The 16617-nt window shown below is 37.4% G+C and overlaps 1 protein-coding gene across 3 annotated transcripts in view; it reads left to right on the top strand.

Moving 5' to 3' along the window:
• The first annotated feature begins 412 nt into the window (after positions 1-412).
• The window catches only part of ROCK1 (Rho associated coiled-coil containing protein kinase 1), a 148923-nt gene continuing 132718 nt past the window's right edge, over positions 413-16617 (top strand). For all 3 annotated transcript variants that reach the window (XM_045065422.1, XM_045065423.1, XM_045065421.1), the window contains exon 1: positions 413-607. In XM_045065422.1, coding sequence (XP_044921357.1) covers positions 515-607 — 93 coding nt within the window. In that variant the 5' untranslated portion in view covers positions 413-514. The remainder of the gene's footprint in view (positions 608-16617) is intronic.

Here is a 16617-nt window from a genome sequence, read left to right as displayed (position 1 = left end):
AGAGAGCCTCTGAGCGGAACGGGTCGGGCCCGTGGCCCAAGCGGCGGCTGCAGCTGGCACAGCTCCGCACCCGCCCTTCGCTTTCGCCTTTCCTCTTCTCCCTCCCCTGCTGCCCGGAGCAGTCTCCACCCTGCTTCTCTTTCTCTCCCACCTCCTGCCCATCTCGGGACGGGGAACCCTCCAAGGCGAAGGCGGCTGGGGCCCGCTAGGCTGAAGCACCTCGCCGGAGCAACGAGGCTGGTGGCGACGGCGCTTTCGGCTGTCGTGAGGGGCTACCGGGTGGGATGAGACTTTGGGCGCCGGAGCGGCTGTGGGTCGCCGTTGCCCCCGGCCGGGGGTCTGGAGAGCGGAGATCCCCTCAGTGAGGGGGAAGAAGGGGAACCGGGCGCACCTGGTGACCCTGAGGTTCCGGCTTCACCGCCCCGCGGCCGCGAACCCACCGCCGGAGGAAGTTGGTTGAAATTGCTTTCCGCTGCTGGTGCTGGTGCGAGGGTATTGTCACAGTAGCAGCAACATGTCGACTGGGGACAGTTTTGAGACTCGATTTGAAAAAATCGACAACCTGCTGCGGGATCCCAAATCGGAAGTGAATTCGGATTGTTTGCTGGTGAGTAGCAGTTGTCTTTTGCTTCTCTGGGCTTCTGTATATGCCGTCCTCTTGCTTTCAGTCTAGTTACTTGCAAAAGAAAGTTTCAGGTGTGCATAATCTTGGAAAACACCAGAATCTGCTGGTTTTCCTGAACAGTCCGCTGTCTAAAATCTCATGCCGTGGCCTTATTTATCTTTGGACTGGCCCTGTACTAACTACTCTCTGAACTTTTAGCTCTGACTCAGTTCATTACTCTACAAAAGATATTTATAAACTTCTGTTGCAGGCATCACGTAAAAAGTTACCACGTCAGTTATTTCTGCATGTATAGTTTGTTGAATGACGGTCTTAGTAGTATTAATCTTTTTGATCGGTTTGACAGTAATACTGGAAAGACTACTTTCCACCTAGAGCGATTTAGCTCCCGAGGGTTTAGTTTTTAGACTTGGCAGTGATAATGGAGAATCGATATTGAGGAAGTGATTTTTAAGCCAAAATGTCATAGGTGATTTGAGTAGTGGAGGAACTTTTTGCTGGACTGTTAAGTGTTAAGACCTAAGATAACTCGTAGGTCACCACATTATTAACTCTTTTACAGTATAGTTGATTACAAGAGTAGCGCACAGATATTTTATCGTAACTGCCCTTTTTGGTGCTGGTGGGCTTACCATTATCATTTTTAAAACATTCTGAGGAGGTTTTTATGAAATGAAAGGCCAAATTCTTAAAGATCTTTAATTGATTACACTTCTGTTAATAATTACAGTTTTTAGGTTTTATCGACTTTCCCTGATACTAATAGTTGCAAACTCTGTAAGCGAGTTTCTCCTTTTACTTTACTGAACAACTAAAAGTTGTATAATAATTCTGTTTTGTCCAAACGAAACCACATAATCTCTAAGGTTACGGGGGTATGTATACGAATAATTATTTACAGCCTCCTCAGAAAATTAATGTTAGATGTATACAATATATGGGATTAAGTGAACAAAACAATGCCATTAAGAGAAATCATATTTAAAAATCTCATCTTGAATCAGGAATATTAATCATTTAAAGTTAACATGCCTTTTAGTTACTGTAAATATCTGTGTATATTTTTAAATGTGTACTCTTTTACCAGAAAATTTCTTTCCAACGCTTTCAGAATTACTTTTAGCATCCTTGATGGTGAAAGGAGAGTCTTGTGGGTTATGTATTTGAAATGTCTCACCTGCGTTATGCATGCTTTTCATACTGAGAAACAGGATGGTGGATGCTTAATACAATATCTTATTGAATGAGAGAAGTGGAAGGAATTAGAACACATCTTTCTACTAAGAATTTGTTTCAAGACGCCCAATTCTTTTAATGTTTACCCAGTTTCCATGTATCTTTGATTCTGTTTTGCTTTTTGATCTCATTCCATGAAATAGTGGTATAGGGAGGGGTTTTTTGGTTTTTCTTTTTAAGTTGTTGGATAGCCTCTGCCTTAGTTTCATTGGTGGGAACCTCAGAGATTTGTTGAAATGTGGAAGATACGAAGAAATATAAGGCATGGATTCTTTTTTCTTTTTTTTTTTTAAAGATTTTATTTTATTTATTTGTCATAGAGAGAGAAGCGAGAGCAAGCACAGGCAGACAGAGTGGCAGGCAGAGGCAGAGGGAGAAGCAGGCTCCCGGCCAAGCAAGGAGCCCGATGTGGGACTCGATCCCAGGACGCTGGGATCATGACCTGAGCCGAAGGCAGCCGCTTAACCAACTGAGCCACCCAGGTGTCCCTATAAGGCATGGATTCTTGAAAGTCCAGTCTATCTAGGAAAACTAGACTTAATCTTGCATTTATACACAGAAATAGAGCAGAACACCTTGCAGACTGAAAAAAAAATGTGTGACAGAATTCAAATAATTGGTGTAGATGATACATGCTCTTGGTTATTGAAAGGAAGAGTGTGTTGTGAGGGCCAGAGTGTGCTTTATGTCAGTGGATAGGATCTATATAGAGGGCATTCAGAGGGTGAGTAGAGGATAGCATGAATAGAGGATGTGATTGGCTGTGACATGGTTAGGGAATGAGCTTGGAAACATAGACTAGGGCTAGAATGTGGAGGATTTGATTGCTGGGCTATAGGAGTTTAGGTTTTCTTCATTATGTTGTGGCTATTAAATATTTGTAAACAATACTGTGCCAGGATGAATGAAGATGAATCTGGTAGTTGTATGCAGGATGGAGTGTGTAAAAAGAGATCAGAGAGTTAAGATTGGGGACTTTTTAACAAATTAATAGCACAGAAATTATTGAAGTCCCAAATTGGGGCATTAAAATAGGAAAAGAAGAATTGGTAGAACTTGATTTTCCGGGTTGGGGAGAAGAGGGAACCAAAGTGAGAGAAAACAGTTAGATGATGCTAAAAAAACTTTGAGGCTAGGTTATAGGGAGACTGTTGAAAACAAGAAGTGTCAGGTTTGGAAATCTCTTGGGAAGAAAAGGCAACAGTTTGATTTCAGGTTGTGTTTCAAAGGATAGTGGTGGGACAGCCACAGGGAAATGACCTGGAGGCTATTGGAGATAGGAAACTGAGCTCATAATTAAAGATAACAATTTAGAAATCATTTGCACAGAGTTGCAAGTTGAAGTTAATATGATGATAAATGGTTAAAGATGAAAGTTGAACAAAGAGGAAGAGTCAAGAAAGTCAGCAGTCAGGGCCTTTTCAGAGTTAGGACAGCCAGGTATCTTGGAACCTAAGACTTGTGAAAGAACATTTGGAAGAATAGTCAAAAGACAGACCCCTCCCCCCCAAGCCCCTTGTAGTCTTACAGTCTTGATTCTCTTTTCTGTTTGGTTCCATAACTGTTTATTGATACGTGTTGAAATTTTGTTACTCTATTAATCTGGACTTGATAAAGATTGAATTTTTTCTTTGGAGACAAATCCTTTTTTCAGTTTTATAGTGTCTAGCCTGATTTTTCTTTGCATGGTATTTTGTTTGTCATTAAGTATTCATTCATTCTACCATTCAGAATGACCTATCAGATACCTTTTCCTTTTTTTAGTGAGTCTGTTTTTACTCTTTCCTATCTGGACTTTGGACATCTTTTGTAGGGATGATACCACTTTTAAGTTGGTTGCCTTTCTTTATTATTTTGGCCATTGTTGATTTATTTAATTGATACTTATTGAGTATGTATTAACGGGCTATGTGCAGCATTCAATTTCTAGGGTCGTGTGTGTGTGTGATATCAAGAAATTGTTTGTTCTTCACTTGAGTACATCCACTCTTCAAATGAAAGTTCCCAAAACTTGGTTTCAGAAGAGTCTGCTGGCGGATCTCTCTCCCTTTTTAAAAGTTTTTATTTCCTTATTTTTTGAGAGAGAGAGGAGAGTGTGTGAGCAGGGGGAGGGGCAGAAGGAGAAAGAGAATCTCAAGTGGGCTCCTTGGTGAGCGGTTGAGATCCTAATGTTGAGTATTAGTAGTTATAAAGTAATATAGCTGGAAGAAGCCCTGGTAAGTGGCTGACCAATCTTTTCTCATATAATTTATATGCCTGCCTGCCTCTCACCCTGCTTATTTTCTTTCTCTGTGCCTCTGACAAATAAAATATTTAAACAAAAAAATCCTAAATATCTGATTAAAAAAATCCTAATATCTGACTGCCCATCAGGCATCTGTCCTCGGATATCATGTTACCACTTAAATTTCTCATATACTAAAAGAGCTTTCTTCCATATACTTATCATTGATACCGCTACTCTACCTGTCACTCACCTGGAATTTTTGTTGTGAACTTTAACAAGTCTTTGCTACATGTTAGATTATTTCAACTGATTTTGGCTAGCATTCCTGATACTAGATTATTGCTGTTTAATCCCTCTGTGTATTGTACTAGTTAAATTGATCACATTTGGGGTTATATTAGTGAAATGAAAAGACCCGAGGTCATTAAATCTTTGAACCTAAAGCTGTATGCCTGCCAGTGTTCATAATTTATGAGTTAATGGGTGTTAACCAGTACCAATTGCATACCTGGTTAATTTGGGTATCAGTATGTAATTTTTTTAAACAAATTATTCCATTCATTCATTCAATGAATCTTTATGTAGGCTTTAAACTTGGATTCAAATGTAGTCTCTGCCATGTACTTGCTAGATAATTTTAGATGAGTTACTTTAACCTGTCAAGAGTTTATTTCCTCTTAAGGAAAGTGAGGGAATAATACTACTAGATTGTTGTAAGGACAAAATATTATAGACAAAGCAGTTATCACAGCATATGGCATTTAGTAAGCATTTGTTAATTGGTAATTACTATCTTTGTCATATTTATAGTATTCCTATTTATGCTAGTGACTGTTTAGGTTGGAAGTTGATATTTATTTTCTTCTGTGAGTGCAGAATAATACTGGCACCTCAAGCCATGCCCATAAATTAATAATCCAGCTGTATTTTACTGAACTGTCCAAACCAGTTGTAACTAAAAACGGAGACATTTAGTTGGGACTGAGTAGAATGGGGAGGGACTTTTGGAGACTATTAAGTCATGATTTATAACATACATACTTTGTGCCAGGGGTTTATAAGAAAGGCAGTTGGGAGCTGGTTTGCAGATATTTAGTTGTTATCTTGTCCTCTTTCTTTGTGTATCTTTTGTACTTTTCAGTATGCATTCTGTAAATAGGCCCTCTTGCACTACAAGTATCCTGTGGGTGTATAGAGAGGTGGCTCAGAGTAACAGCTGAGACATGAATTGGACCATTCATTAATCTCTTGAGTCAGAAATGTTTTTAATTCAGAAGAAGGAACCACATAAAAAAATTTGTAATGAACAAAGAGTAAATTCTCAATTTTAGATTAGTTTTTGCACAACTTTACAGTTTAGTTTTATAATTGTAAGTTTTGCTATGTGTACATACGGTAAAAATGAGATTCTGTTTTCATATATGGCTGAAAACTCCACATGTCAGAAGATGTACATATGGAGTTCTGTTGCTGAAGTAGTCAGTTGGCTCTACTTCCCCATTCCCATCCTCACTAAAAAAGAGGTACATCCATTTAGTTTAAGTACAGAGCATAGCTGATGGGTGCCACACTTGTGTGTACAAGGTAAATGGTGCATTTCACAATGGAAAATATTTTTTGAAATATGCCATTTGCATGGTATACTAAAAAAAAAGACAACAAAAAAACTTCTGGATTGAAAATTGAGAGCATTGGCATAAACTTGTTTTGCTGTTAATTTCTTTCTGTGACCAAGAGAGGGCTTCAGTTTCCCCCTTTGTAGAATGAAGGGTTGGGCCATATAGTTGCTGATGTCCATTGTGTCTCTAAAAATTCTGTGAGTCTTTGTTTATTATACTTCTTTAAAAACTTAAAAAGTTGTGTCATTGATTCATTACTTAATAGAATTTAAAAGTTAAATGGTGTTGGGGTAGAAATATAAAAATAGGAATGATCTTTGGTAATCACTATTTTTAGAACTAGTTCTGTATAGCCTTGCAAGATCATCTTAAACTAATTGTTAATTGTTATATTTGGCACTTTTTTATTTTTGCATTTGTGACTTGTGTCCATAACACTTTTTCAACAGAGAAGGTAGTAATTGAGTTACTTATTTGCATATCCATTACAGTGTATACACGTAGTTTACTTCTCTAATACACCTGGCCTGCCTGTTGGAGATTGTGAAATTTAGGAGTACATTTTCATTGCAGTTTCTAAACAGTGAGACATAGATGTTCAAATTTGAAAATCCAAAGTTGATATCTCAGAGGGTGAGAGGTTGTCTTAAACTTGTGTCTTCTTTTAAAAGGTATACTAACCTGTGCTGCCTCTTTATTCCTCGTTTATTTTTATTGTACTGTTTTATTCCCATACTTTATAGACTTTATTCCATACTCCTGTATTGACTTTCGGAAAGAAATTGAAAGTTTATCTCAGAGGAACTAATTTTGAAATAGTGGACCTCATTTAACTCTTCCTTTTTCTCTTTGCTGTTATTCATTAATTCATTCATTCATTCAACAAATGTTTATCTGGTGTGTATTGGGTACTGGGCACTCTGATAGGCCCTGGGGACACTGTGTGAGTACAAACAAACATGGGTCTTGGTTTGTAGAATTGGTAGTCTCAGGAAAAGGGTAAATTTTGAGCAGACAGGAGTGGGGTAAGGCTTACAGGGGAGGTAAGATATGATCATGCCTTTCCTTTAAGGTTTGGGATATATTTAAAGACTTGTGGTAAAGTAGTCTAAGTGTATAATTTTCAGCTATGTGTCTGTAGATTCTCTGTATCAGATTCACTTGAGGACTTGTTAAAAATGGAATCTGGACCCATGCCCAGACAAACAAAATCAGAATTTTTTGGGATGAGTCCTAGGATTCTTTGGGATGAGTTGTGGATTCTTAGACATACTCAAGTTTGAAAACTATAGGAAAGAATATTTTTGTTTAGTTTGATAATTTTGTAATGAAAAATTTCAAACATACATAGAAGTAGGGAAAATAGTATTATGAACTCCCATTACCTAGATTCTGAAATTTTCAAAATTTTATTAAACTTGCTTTATTTATCACCATTTTTCTTACCAAAATATTTTAAAGTAAATTCCAGATATTATCATTTCATCCCTACATACATCAGTAAGTATCTCTAAAAAAGAACAGAAAACATTTTCTTCATTCTCACCATAGCCGTTATCACGTCTAACAAAATTAAAGTTGCTTTTTAAAAATCTGGATCCAAAGTCTACATCTTCCTTTTGTTTGTGAGGTCTCTTTTTAGTATAGTGCAGTCTTCTCCCTGTATCTTATCTGCCCTTACATTTTCTTGTTGAAAAAACTAGGTTGTTGGTACTATATAGTGTGTCACATCCTGGATTTTTGTTGTTATTTCCTGGTGAAGTCATTTAATTTACTCCTGTATCTTCCATATTTCTTATAATTGGTAGTAAGATCTAAAAGCTTGATTTAATTGCTTCACATTTTTAGTCATAGATTGTGTTTTCTTACTTCATGTCAGGAAGCCTATAATACCTGGCTAGCCCACCCTCAGTGATGTTAAGGTTGATCAGTGCCTTTGGGTGGTAATTGCCTGTAATCATTTGCTTTGTAAAATCCTTCTTCATCCTTTCATCCATCCACTTATAATCTTCATTGAATCAATCATTTCATTAGGGATAGCAAAATAATGACTTTCTAATTCTATTATTCCTTTTACATTTATTAACTATAATTCTTCTATTAAGAGAACTTAAGAATTTAAGAACTTTCACTCAGTCTGTAGGGCTGTTTGCTTACCATGAAATACAATTTATAAAATACAGGATGGATGTTTTAGTTTTTCTCCTTTACTGCCACTTCTCCAAGTAAGGTAATTTGGAGCCTTAGTGTGATAGATGTGGCACAAACGGGTATTTGAGAGAACTTTAAGGAAGGGACTATTTACAAAGATATAGACAATAATCAAGGAAATCAGTACATTCCCATCTAATTTGTATATGACTGTAATAATCTTTGATAGAGCTTCCTTGTTTGTTTTTTTGTTTGTTTGTTTTGGGTTTGTTTTTTGTTTTTTTTTTAAATAAAAGATGCCCAGGCTCATCTTGTACATTTCTTGCCCCATTGGAAGCCAGCCATTCCTTTCCTTTTAGTGGGGAATGATTGTCTGAGACCACAATATGAATTCTAGGGATATTCATCGTTGCTGAGATGAAATTGCTTCTTGTTCTTGTTTAATGAATAGAACAATGAGTTTTTATTTTTGGGAAGAAGAAAAAATACATTGATAATTCCAATTTCAGTTTATCATCACTTTGAGTTTATATTTCTTTTACATGAAAAATCTTAGTTCTAACAACACTCAGAGATTACACTTTTGATTTCTAAGAACGTGGGTATGATATAGTTAAAGAAAAACTGAGCTGATTGGAATGGGGTTGGGGGATCTGAGGCCTTGAATATACTCATCTGATTGACTCTGTAAATTGTAAATTGAAAAATTATATGGCCTTTTACAGATAATATCCACTTTCTGAACTTTGGTTTTCTTTAGAAATATAATACAAAGTTCACTAATTAACCATCTTTAGATTAATTTGTCTTTGGATACAAATTTACGTTTCCAACCTTACCAAGAAATTCTGTCTTAATTATACATCACCTGTTCTGTCATTAATTGCTTAAATTTTACTACTTCAGCAGGAGTACAAAGAAAATGTTTCTCTGATTTTTATCATCTACTCTAAAAGTGTTTACTCGTATCAGCCTAATTTTATTTCCTTTGCTTATTTCTAGTAATCTGTAATCATAGAGGCAGTATAGTATAGTGGTTACGAACATGCTGTGGAGTATGACTGTCTGATTTTGAACCTTACCCAGGTCAGCTGTTTATAAGCCTGGTGGCTTTTTTTTTTTCTTTTTTTTTTTAATTTGAGCACAGCTGACGCATAATGTTACATTAGTTTCAGGTGTACAACTTAGTGATTATTGGGTAAAGTTCTTAGTTTTGTTTTGTTTTGTTTTTTTAAGACTCAACACATCATCCTCAAATAAGATTAATCATAGACTTTTACAGGGCTGTTAGGAGTATTAACTGCGATAATGCATGTAACGTGCTTTGCATAGTTCCCAGCATTTAGTGGATGTTAGCTATCATTATCATCCTCATTGTCATCATTATATATCTTCGTAATTTGTCCTGGGAAAAAGGACTTTTGTGCTGACCAAGTGTGTTATTATCCACCTCCCCACACCATAGGCCAGCTTTTTATTTAGTTGCGTGATCTTGGGCAAGTTATCTAACTTCTTTGACCCTGAATATATTTAATCTGCCAAATGAGAATCATTATAATATTTACTTCATAGGTTTTAATTATGAGGATAAATGAAATAATTTATATGCAGGTGCTGTAGTTTCATCCAGATAGTGATAGTTACTATTTTCTTTACCTTTATATTACAGATTTGATGAAGGTTCCTCTGTATTTAGCAATACTGCTTAAAAACTTCGGAAAAGGGACGCCTGGGTGGCTCAGTTGGTTAAGCAGCTGCCTTCGGCTCAGGTCATGATCCCAGCGTCCTGGGATCGAGTCCCACATCGGGCTCCTTGCTCCGCAGGGAGCCTGCTTCTCCCTCTGACTCTGCCTTCCACTCTGTCTGCCTATGCTCGCTCTCGCTCGCTCTCTCTCTGACAAATAAATAAATAAAATCTTTAAAAAAAAAAAAAAAAAAAAAAAAAAAAAAAACTTCGGAAAAGAGTAGAATGGGATTCTTCTTTTGAAATATGTTTTTAAACTCTTTTCTTTGTTTTCTGTTATTGCTGCTCTGCCCAAGTCCAAATTTTTAACCCAACATTCTTGAATTAGTGGGACATCCTAGCAGTTTGCCAATATAATCCATACTGTGTGTTTCTTTTTCTTAACTTTAGTGCTTTTTGTCAGGTGGTCTTACCTTCCCTATTTACTTAGCCTTACTTCCTGTTGCTCTCCAAGGTAGAGTGGTCCAGGTGGTTTTTTCAGTTTCTACTTCATGTTGCCTGCTTTTCCTTACCTTTGCTCCTTTGCTCTCACAGTTCCAGGCCTTATTTTTTTTTCCTCTCTCTCTTTCTGAGTTTTCTTCTGTATTCGCCTCACCAATTTCCTTTTTCATCTGTATATTCTTTTTTTTTTTTTTTTTTCAGATTTTATTTGTTTATTTGAGAGACAGGCAGTGAGAGAGAGAGCATGAGCGAGGAGAAGGTCAGAGGGAGAAGCAGACTCCCTGTGGAGCTGGGAGCCCGATGCGGGTCTCGATCCTGGGACTCCGGGATCATGACCTGAGCCAAAAGCAGTCATCCAACCAACTGAGCCACCCAGGCATCCCTCATCTGTATATTCTTAAGTCACAACTGTGTTATACTTTTATTTACTTTTTTGAACTCCTATAATATTTGTAATTGTCTTCTGTAGTTCAGAACTTACCACCGCTATCTTGTATGAGTCTGTCTTGAGTGTTGTTCTTACCTCTCTAATGAGAATTCCTTGAGGGCTTATTACAGTTTTGGACTTTATTGTTCAAAAATACTTGTCAGTTGTTGTGAATGATTATCACCTCATCCTATACCCCCGTTCTTTTCCTCCAAATTAGTTCGGATTCTTGACAGTTACAGATGATAGAACTCAACTTGAATTTTCCTAGGCAAAAAGAATTTATCGATTCAGGGAAACCTGATCTCAGATTCAGTTGAACTTCAGTAAGAACTAGAGCTTGGGCCTCCAGTGCAAACAAAGCTCTCTCCCTTTATTTTCTTATTCTTTCTTTTCTTTCTTTTATTATCTTATGTTAGTCACCATACAGTACATCATTAGTTTTTGATATATTTGTGTTACTCTCTCTCATTGTAGACTGGTTTTAGTCACTTGTGGAAAATATGGCTGCTCAGAGCAGTAGAGCTTTTGTATCTAATAGCTTCAGCTTCAGCCACTGATTTTCAAGTCTTTGAGTCTCAAATTCAGGGAGCTCTGGTGCAAAAGAGTCATTGGTTTGGCTTGGGTCAGGGGCCCGTCCTTAATCACTTGTAATCAGGAGGGCAGGATCCCTTGAGAACTATGAGAATGGGGAGGCAGTTTCTGGGAAAACAAGGGCAGTGGGACACGGCAAGCAGTTAAGACATGTTCATTATTCCACCCCTTCTTCCTTTCTTCCTTCTTCCTTTCTTCTTTTCTTTGACCTTGGATAAATCACTTAAACTTTTACAACAACTCTTTCTTCAAACTATAAAATGGAGTTCAAAATAATTAATAAGGTAGTGATGAACATTAAATGTGATGATCTGTAAAACAGAGGTTGAAATCTCACAAAAACAATACTGTAAGCTGATGATAAATGGCTTCCCCTTGGTTCCTTTTGATCTCATGCCCTGTGCTCATCTGGCCTGGCCCCAAAGCTTTTTTGTCTGTAGGTGGGTGTCTTGCCACTCCGGGTTGCTAATTGGCTCTTTTGGTATACCCATATTTAGGTGCATCCCACAAAGCTTCTACTATCTTCCTAGTAGAAGGAGGAAGAAGTTAATAACCTCATGTGGGTTTTCTTGGATAGTTTTAGAATAAATTATTTATTATAACTAAATGAATTATAATTATAATCTAAGTAAAAGCAGCTTATTTTGTAATTGTAGCATTCAAGCTCAGTCCCTGCCTCTTTCTTCCTTATAATAGTTGGGGAATAGCCATTAGATTTAGTGACGTGAAGGCTAATGCCTGTAAAGGTTTGTATTCCTTTGGGGCACCTGAGGTGGCTCAGTGGGTTAAGCCTCTGCCTTTGGCTCAGGTCACTATCTCAGCGTCCTGGGATGGAGCCTCAAATCGGGCTCTCTGCTCAGCCGGGAGTCTGTTTCCCCCGCCCCCACCCCCCCACCCCCCGCTTGCCTCCCTGTCTACTTGTAATCTCTGTCTATCAAATAAATAAATAAAATCTTTAAAAAAAAAAAGATTTGTATTCCTTTTTACCTGTATTAACTAGGAGTCTTTAGGTTGTAAAGGACTAAAAACCCAAACCAAATTAGCTTAAGCAATAAAGAACATTTATTGTATCTGAATACTTTATATATAGGTAGATTCTAGCTTTGGGAATGTCTTTTTTTTTTTTTTTTTCAGGGCTTTAAATGATGTGGTTCGTTGCTGGTTTTCCAGATCTGCTTCTTTAGTATTGTCTTTCATCTCAAATAACTTACTCTGATTGTAGGATGATTGCCAGTTTAGCTTCCAACTTGACTTGTTCAGGTACAATGGAAAGAAAAAGCCTTTTCTTCTAACCTTCAAATGAAGTCTCTAACCGATTTGGCCAGCTCAAGTCATGTGCCCATACTTGAACCAATCACGGTAGTTAGAATATGCTTTACTAATAAGGTTTTGCCTTCATCATGTACTCCACTCTCAATACTGAGGGTGAGACACCTTGTGCCAAGATATATTAGAGTTGTGTAATGCAGGGGTAGAAATTGGAGTTCAGTTACCACAAGAAAGGGAAATGACATGCTGACAGTTCCAAACAACAAGTATCTACCACATTAGGTAGAGACTCCTCATCAGGAGGATCCCAGGTAATGGTAGTTTATTCTTTTTTTTTTTTTTTTGGAAATGAACTTTTTTTTTACCGAAATTAAGTTACCTGACACTAGAATTAGAGTAAGTATTGTCAGCTAGTTTCCAAAGACTGCCAACTCAAGACTATAGCTGGGATAACATCTGATCCTTTAATGGAGGGATGTCTGTGTGGTGCTTTGCCTTTTTTTTTTCTTTTTTTCCTTAAAGATTTTATTTATTTGTCAGAGAGAGAGAGAGCGAGCAAGAGAGTGAGCACAAGCAGGGAGAACAGCAGGCAGACGCAGAAGTAGGCTCCTTCCTGAGCAAGGTGCCTGCTGTCGGATCTTGTAAGACTCCATCCCAGCACCCTGGGATCATGATCTGAGCCAAAGGCAGACACTTAACCAACTGAGCCATCCCAGCATCCTGGTGCTTTTCCTGTAATGATAAATCTTCGGGTGACACACTGAAAATTTTCCAAGTGCCTATTCATGAATCAGATACATCAAAACCAAATACAGATTCTTGTAGGCTTAACCACAGCCCTACTATATGAGAATTGGAGTTAAGAGATACAAGTATGCTGAAATATGTATTTTCAACAGGGCTTAGGTGATTGCATAGCCAGGTTTGGGAAGGACCGAATAATTGCCAAGTAGCTAGATATTATGCCTCCTCCATATATCTCATTTTGGAATCTGCTGTGAGGAAAACAAAATCAAGTAGGATTAGGTGGAAAAACAACCTCCAATTTAAGAAATTCTTTTCTTTTCTTTCTTTCTTTCTCCCTCCCTCTCTTCGTTTCTTCCTCTCTCCATCCCTCCTTCCCTTCCTTTCTTCTCTCCTCTCCTTTCCTTCCTTTCTTTCTTTCTTTCTCTCTTTCTTCCTTCCTTTCTCTCTCTCTCTCTCTTCCTTCCTTCCTTCCTTTCTTCTATTTCTTAAAGATTTTATTTGAGAGAAAGAGAAAGCGTGACCAGAGGGAGAAGCAGACTCCCCACCATTCACAGAGCCCAACCCTGGGCTCAATCCAGGATCCTGAGATCATGACCTGGGCTGAAGGCAGACACTTAACTGACTGAGCCACCCAGGTGCCCCTGTTTTCTCTTTTTTAAAGTAAAGTTTAAGGAAAAACAGGTCATATGATAGCATTTTCTGAGAAAGCTGGTTTTGTTTTATTTTGTTTGAGCTGATTTTTGGGGGGTGGGGAGGAGAGTCAAATTTGATAAAGAATCAAATCATCGTTGTACTCCCAGTACCTTGTTCCTTTGCCTGCCAAAAGGAAAGGTCCTGCTGTTTTCTTAGGAACTTATGAAGAAATTGTTTAGATGTGCAGAGGCTATAAAAGAATCATTTACCATATAAAATACAGAATTTTTCTTTTTTACAAATTCAGAAGAGATTGTAAATTTACTGTTCTTATGAGATTAAAATTTTTTTTTCCTAAATGAAAACACATTTTGATTTGTGAAAACAAATTTGACTTGATTACTTTTGATTTGATTTGATTACTATTTGATTACTTAAATAGCTCTTGGGCTTCAGAGCTATTATACTTTGAGACATGGATGCTCAACATGTTAGCTCTGTGAGACCTGGTACCTGATTGTCTTGTTCATTGATGTGTCACTAGTTCTTGGAAGAGTACCTGGCATATTTTAAGTTTTCAATAAATATTTGTTTATTGTTGAATTACTAGAAAATGTTTCTGTGACAAAAGTCAAGAATGACTGACATGATGTTAAGAGATACGGTATAATTGGTAATTTATTTAAATCTAAGCTGTGTCTGTTCTCGGGGCATAACATTTTAAAAACTACAAGTGGTCTGTATAAGATATAGGTGTGTTTTTCCCCTTGATATATGAATTTTGGACGAGGGACCAAAAGCCTGTAATAACTATTTTTATAAGACTTTACAAATTCATAATTTAATGTTTACAGCAATCTCATGTGCTGGGTGAGGCATATATTATTGTCACTGTGTAAATGAAATTAAACCTTAGAAAAGGTAAATGAATTTGCTTAACAGCATATAGCCACTAAGTGGCAGACTTTCTGATACTTAGTCTATAGTATAGTGGAAACACCAGGATTGTAGATGTGCTGCAGAGAGAAGTGTTTCCATAGTCTTAAGAGGGTGCTTTGTACACAAAATACACTAAATGAAAAATATTTAAACTGACCGAAAAGTATGGGGATTGGTAAATAATGAAGTGGGGAAAATGAGACATGAAATAGGAGGGGAAATATCTTAATGTGTTAAGTGGGTTGAATGGTAAAGTAAGTCCTATAATATTTTATCTGAGAAGCAGTGATCTGGAACTTGACAGAATGAGGGGTAGGAGCCATTTCTTTGATAGAAGCTGCAGTGGATTGCAAGATTCAAATAGTTGCCTGCTAAAATATATCTTTGTGGAATTTGACATGTTTGGAAAGTGAATGTTGGTAGGCAGTCTGAGCTACGAAATATTGGTGAGCTGAAGTAGAATTAAATGTGTAGTAACAAAACAACATTGTGCACATGATTAGCCGTAGACAATAGTAATATTTTCCTGTATTGGTATGAAATAACATTTGGGATGACTTTGGGAAAATGTTAAAAAGGTTAATATCCTTGTATTTGGATTACTGTCCTGTAGAAGAACTGAACATTGTTCAGGGGCTAGGGATAAAATAGGGGAGGTATGAGAGAATATTTAGGGTGATGCAAGTGTTCGCTATCTTGATTGTGATGATGGTCATGGCAGTTATAGAACTGTGTTTGTCAAGATTCATAGAACTGTAAACCTGAAAAGGATGAATTTTACTTTACATACATTATACCTCAATAAAACTGACTTTTAAAAAAGGAAAAAAAAACTTAATTGGTAAAGGGATTAACCCATGTCAGAACCGAACATATACTTGGCACTTTCAGTAATATGGTCTTTGAATATGACGGATGTGTCTTTGTGTGGCTTTACTTACGTGTATGTATGTGTTACTGGGGAAGAACCTCTGCTAACTGGATTTTGAAGTATGATGGCTAGAAAACAACTAATAATATTTGTGGCCAGTGATAAAATTAGAGCTTTTAGGTGAAAATTAGAATTTTGGAAAAGTTGTATCTGCCACCCTGACCTCGACAGCTTCCCAGGGCCTAAAGACTTCTTTGTGAGGTTGGTGATGACATTAACAAATGTGATTTTTCAATATTGTATGATGAAATATGTCAGTATTTGGAAGAGCTCATAATTCAATGAGCCAGTATATTCTAAATGACTGATATGTGATGTTGTAAAATCATTCATGAGAAAAGATCTACTCAAAGTGCAAGATAGACCAGTACATTTTAATATTGCAAAGAGAGTCCAAAAGATCCCGTATTGAAACTAACCTTTAAGAAATACTACTTGTCGGAAAAAATGAAACAGGATGGGATTGGGTGGGAGACAAACCATAAGAGACTCTTAATCTCACAAAACAAACTGAGGCAGGGTAGCGGCTGGGTTATGGTCATTGGGGAGGGTGTGTGCTATGGTGAGTGCTGTGAAATGTATAAGCCTGATGATTCACACACCTGTACCCCTGGGGCAAATAATACATTATGTGTTAATAAAAATAATTTTTTAAAATGCAGGGAAAAAGAAATACCACTTGTCAAATTTTGTGTTATAGTGAAGAATTTTCACAATTATCTGAAAATGCTATTAAAGTACTCTTAGGGAGTCTGGCTGGCTCAGTTGGTAGAGCGTGACTCTTGATGTCAAGATTGTGAGTTTGAGTCCCATGTTGGGTATGGAGATTTTTTTTTTTTTCTTTAAAGATATTTATTTATTTATTTGTCAGAGAGAGAGAGAATGAGAGAGCATGCAAGCAGGGGGACAGCAGGCAGAGGGAGATGCAGTTTCCCCACTGAGCAGGGAGCCCGATGCCGGACTCGATCCCAGGATTCTGGGATCATGACCTGAGCCGAAAGCAGATGCCCAAACTACTGAGCCACCCAGGCATC

Source organism: Mustela putorius, unplaced genomic scaffold, assembly GCF_011764305.1.
Source record: "Mustela putorius furo isolate JIRA1106 unplaced genomic scaffold, ASM1176430v1.1 tig00003858_pilon_pilon_pilon, whole genome shotgun sequence".
NCBI classification, from domain to species: Eukaryota; Metazoa; Chordata; class Mammalia; order Carnivora; family Mustelidae; genus Mustela; species Mustela putorius.
Note: the sequence above shows the minus strand (reverse complement) of the source record. Positions and strands in the feature narration are given on the sequence as shown.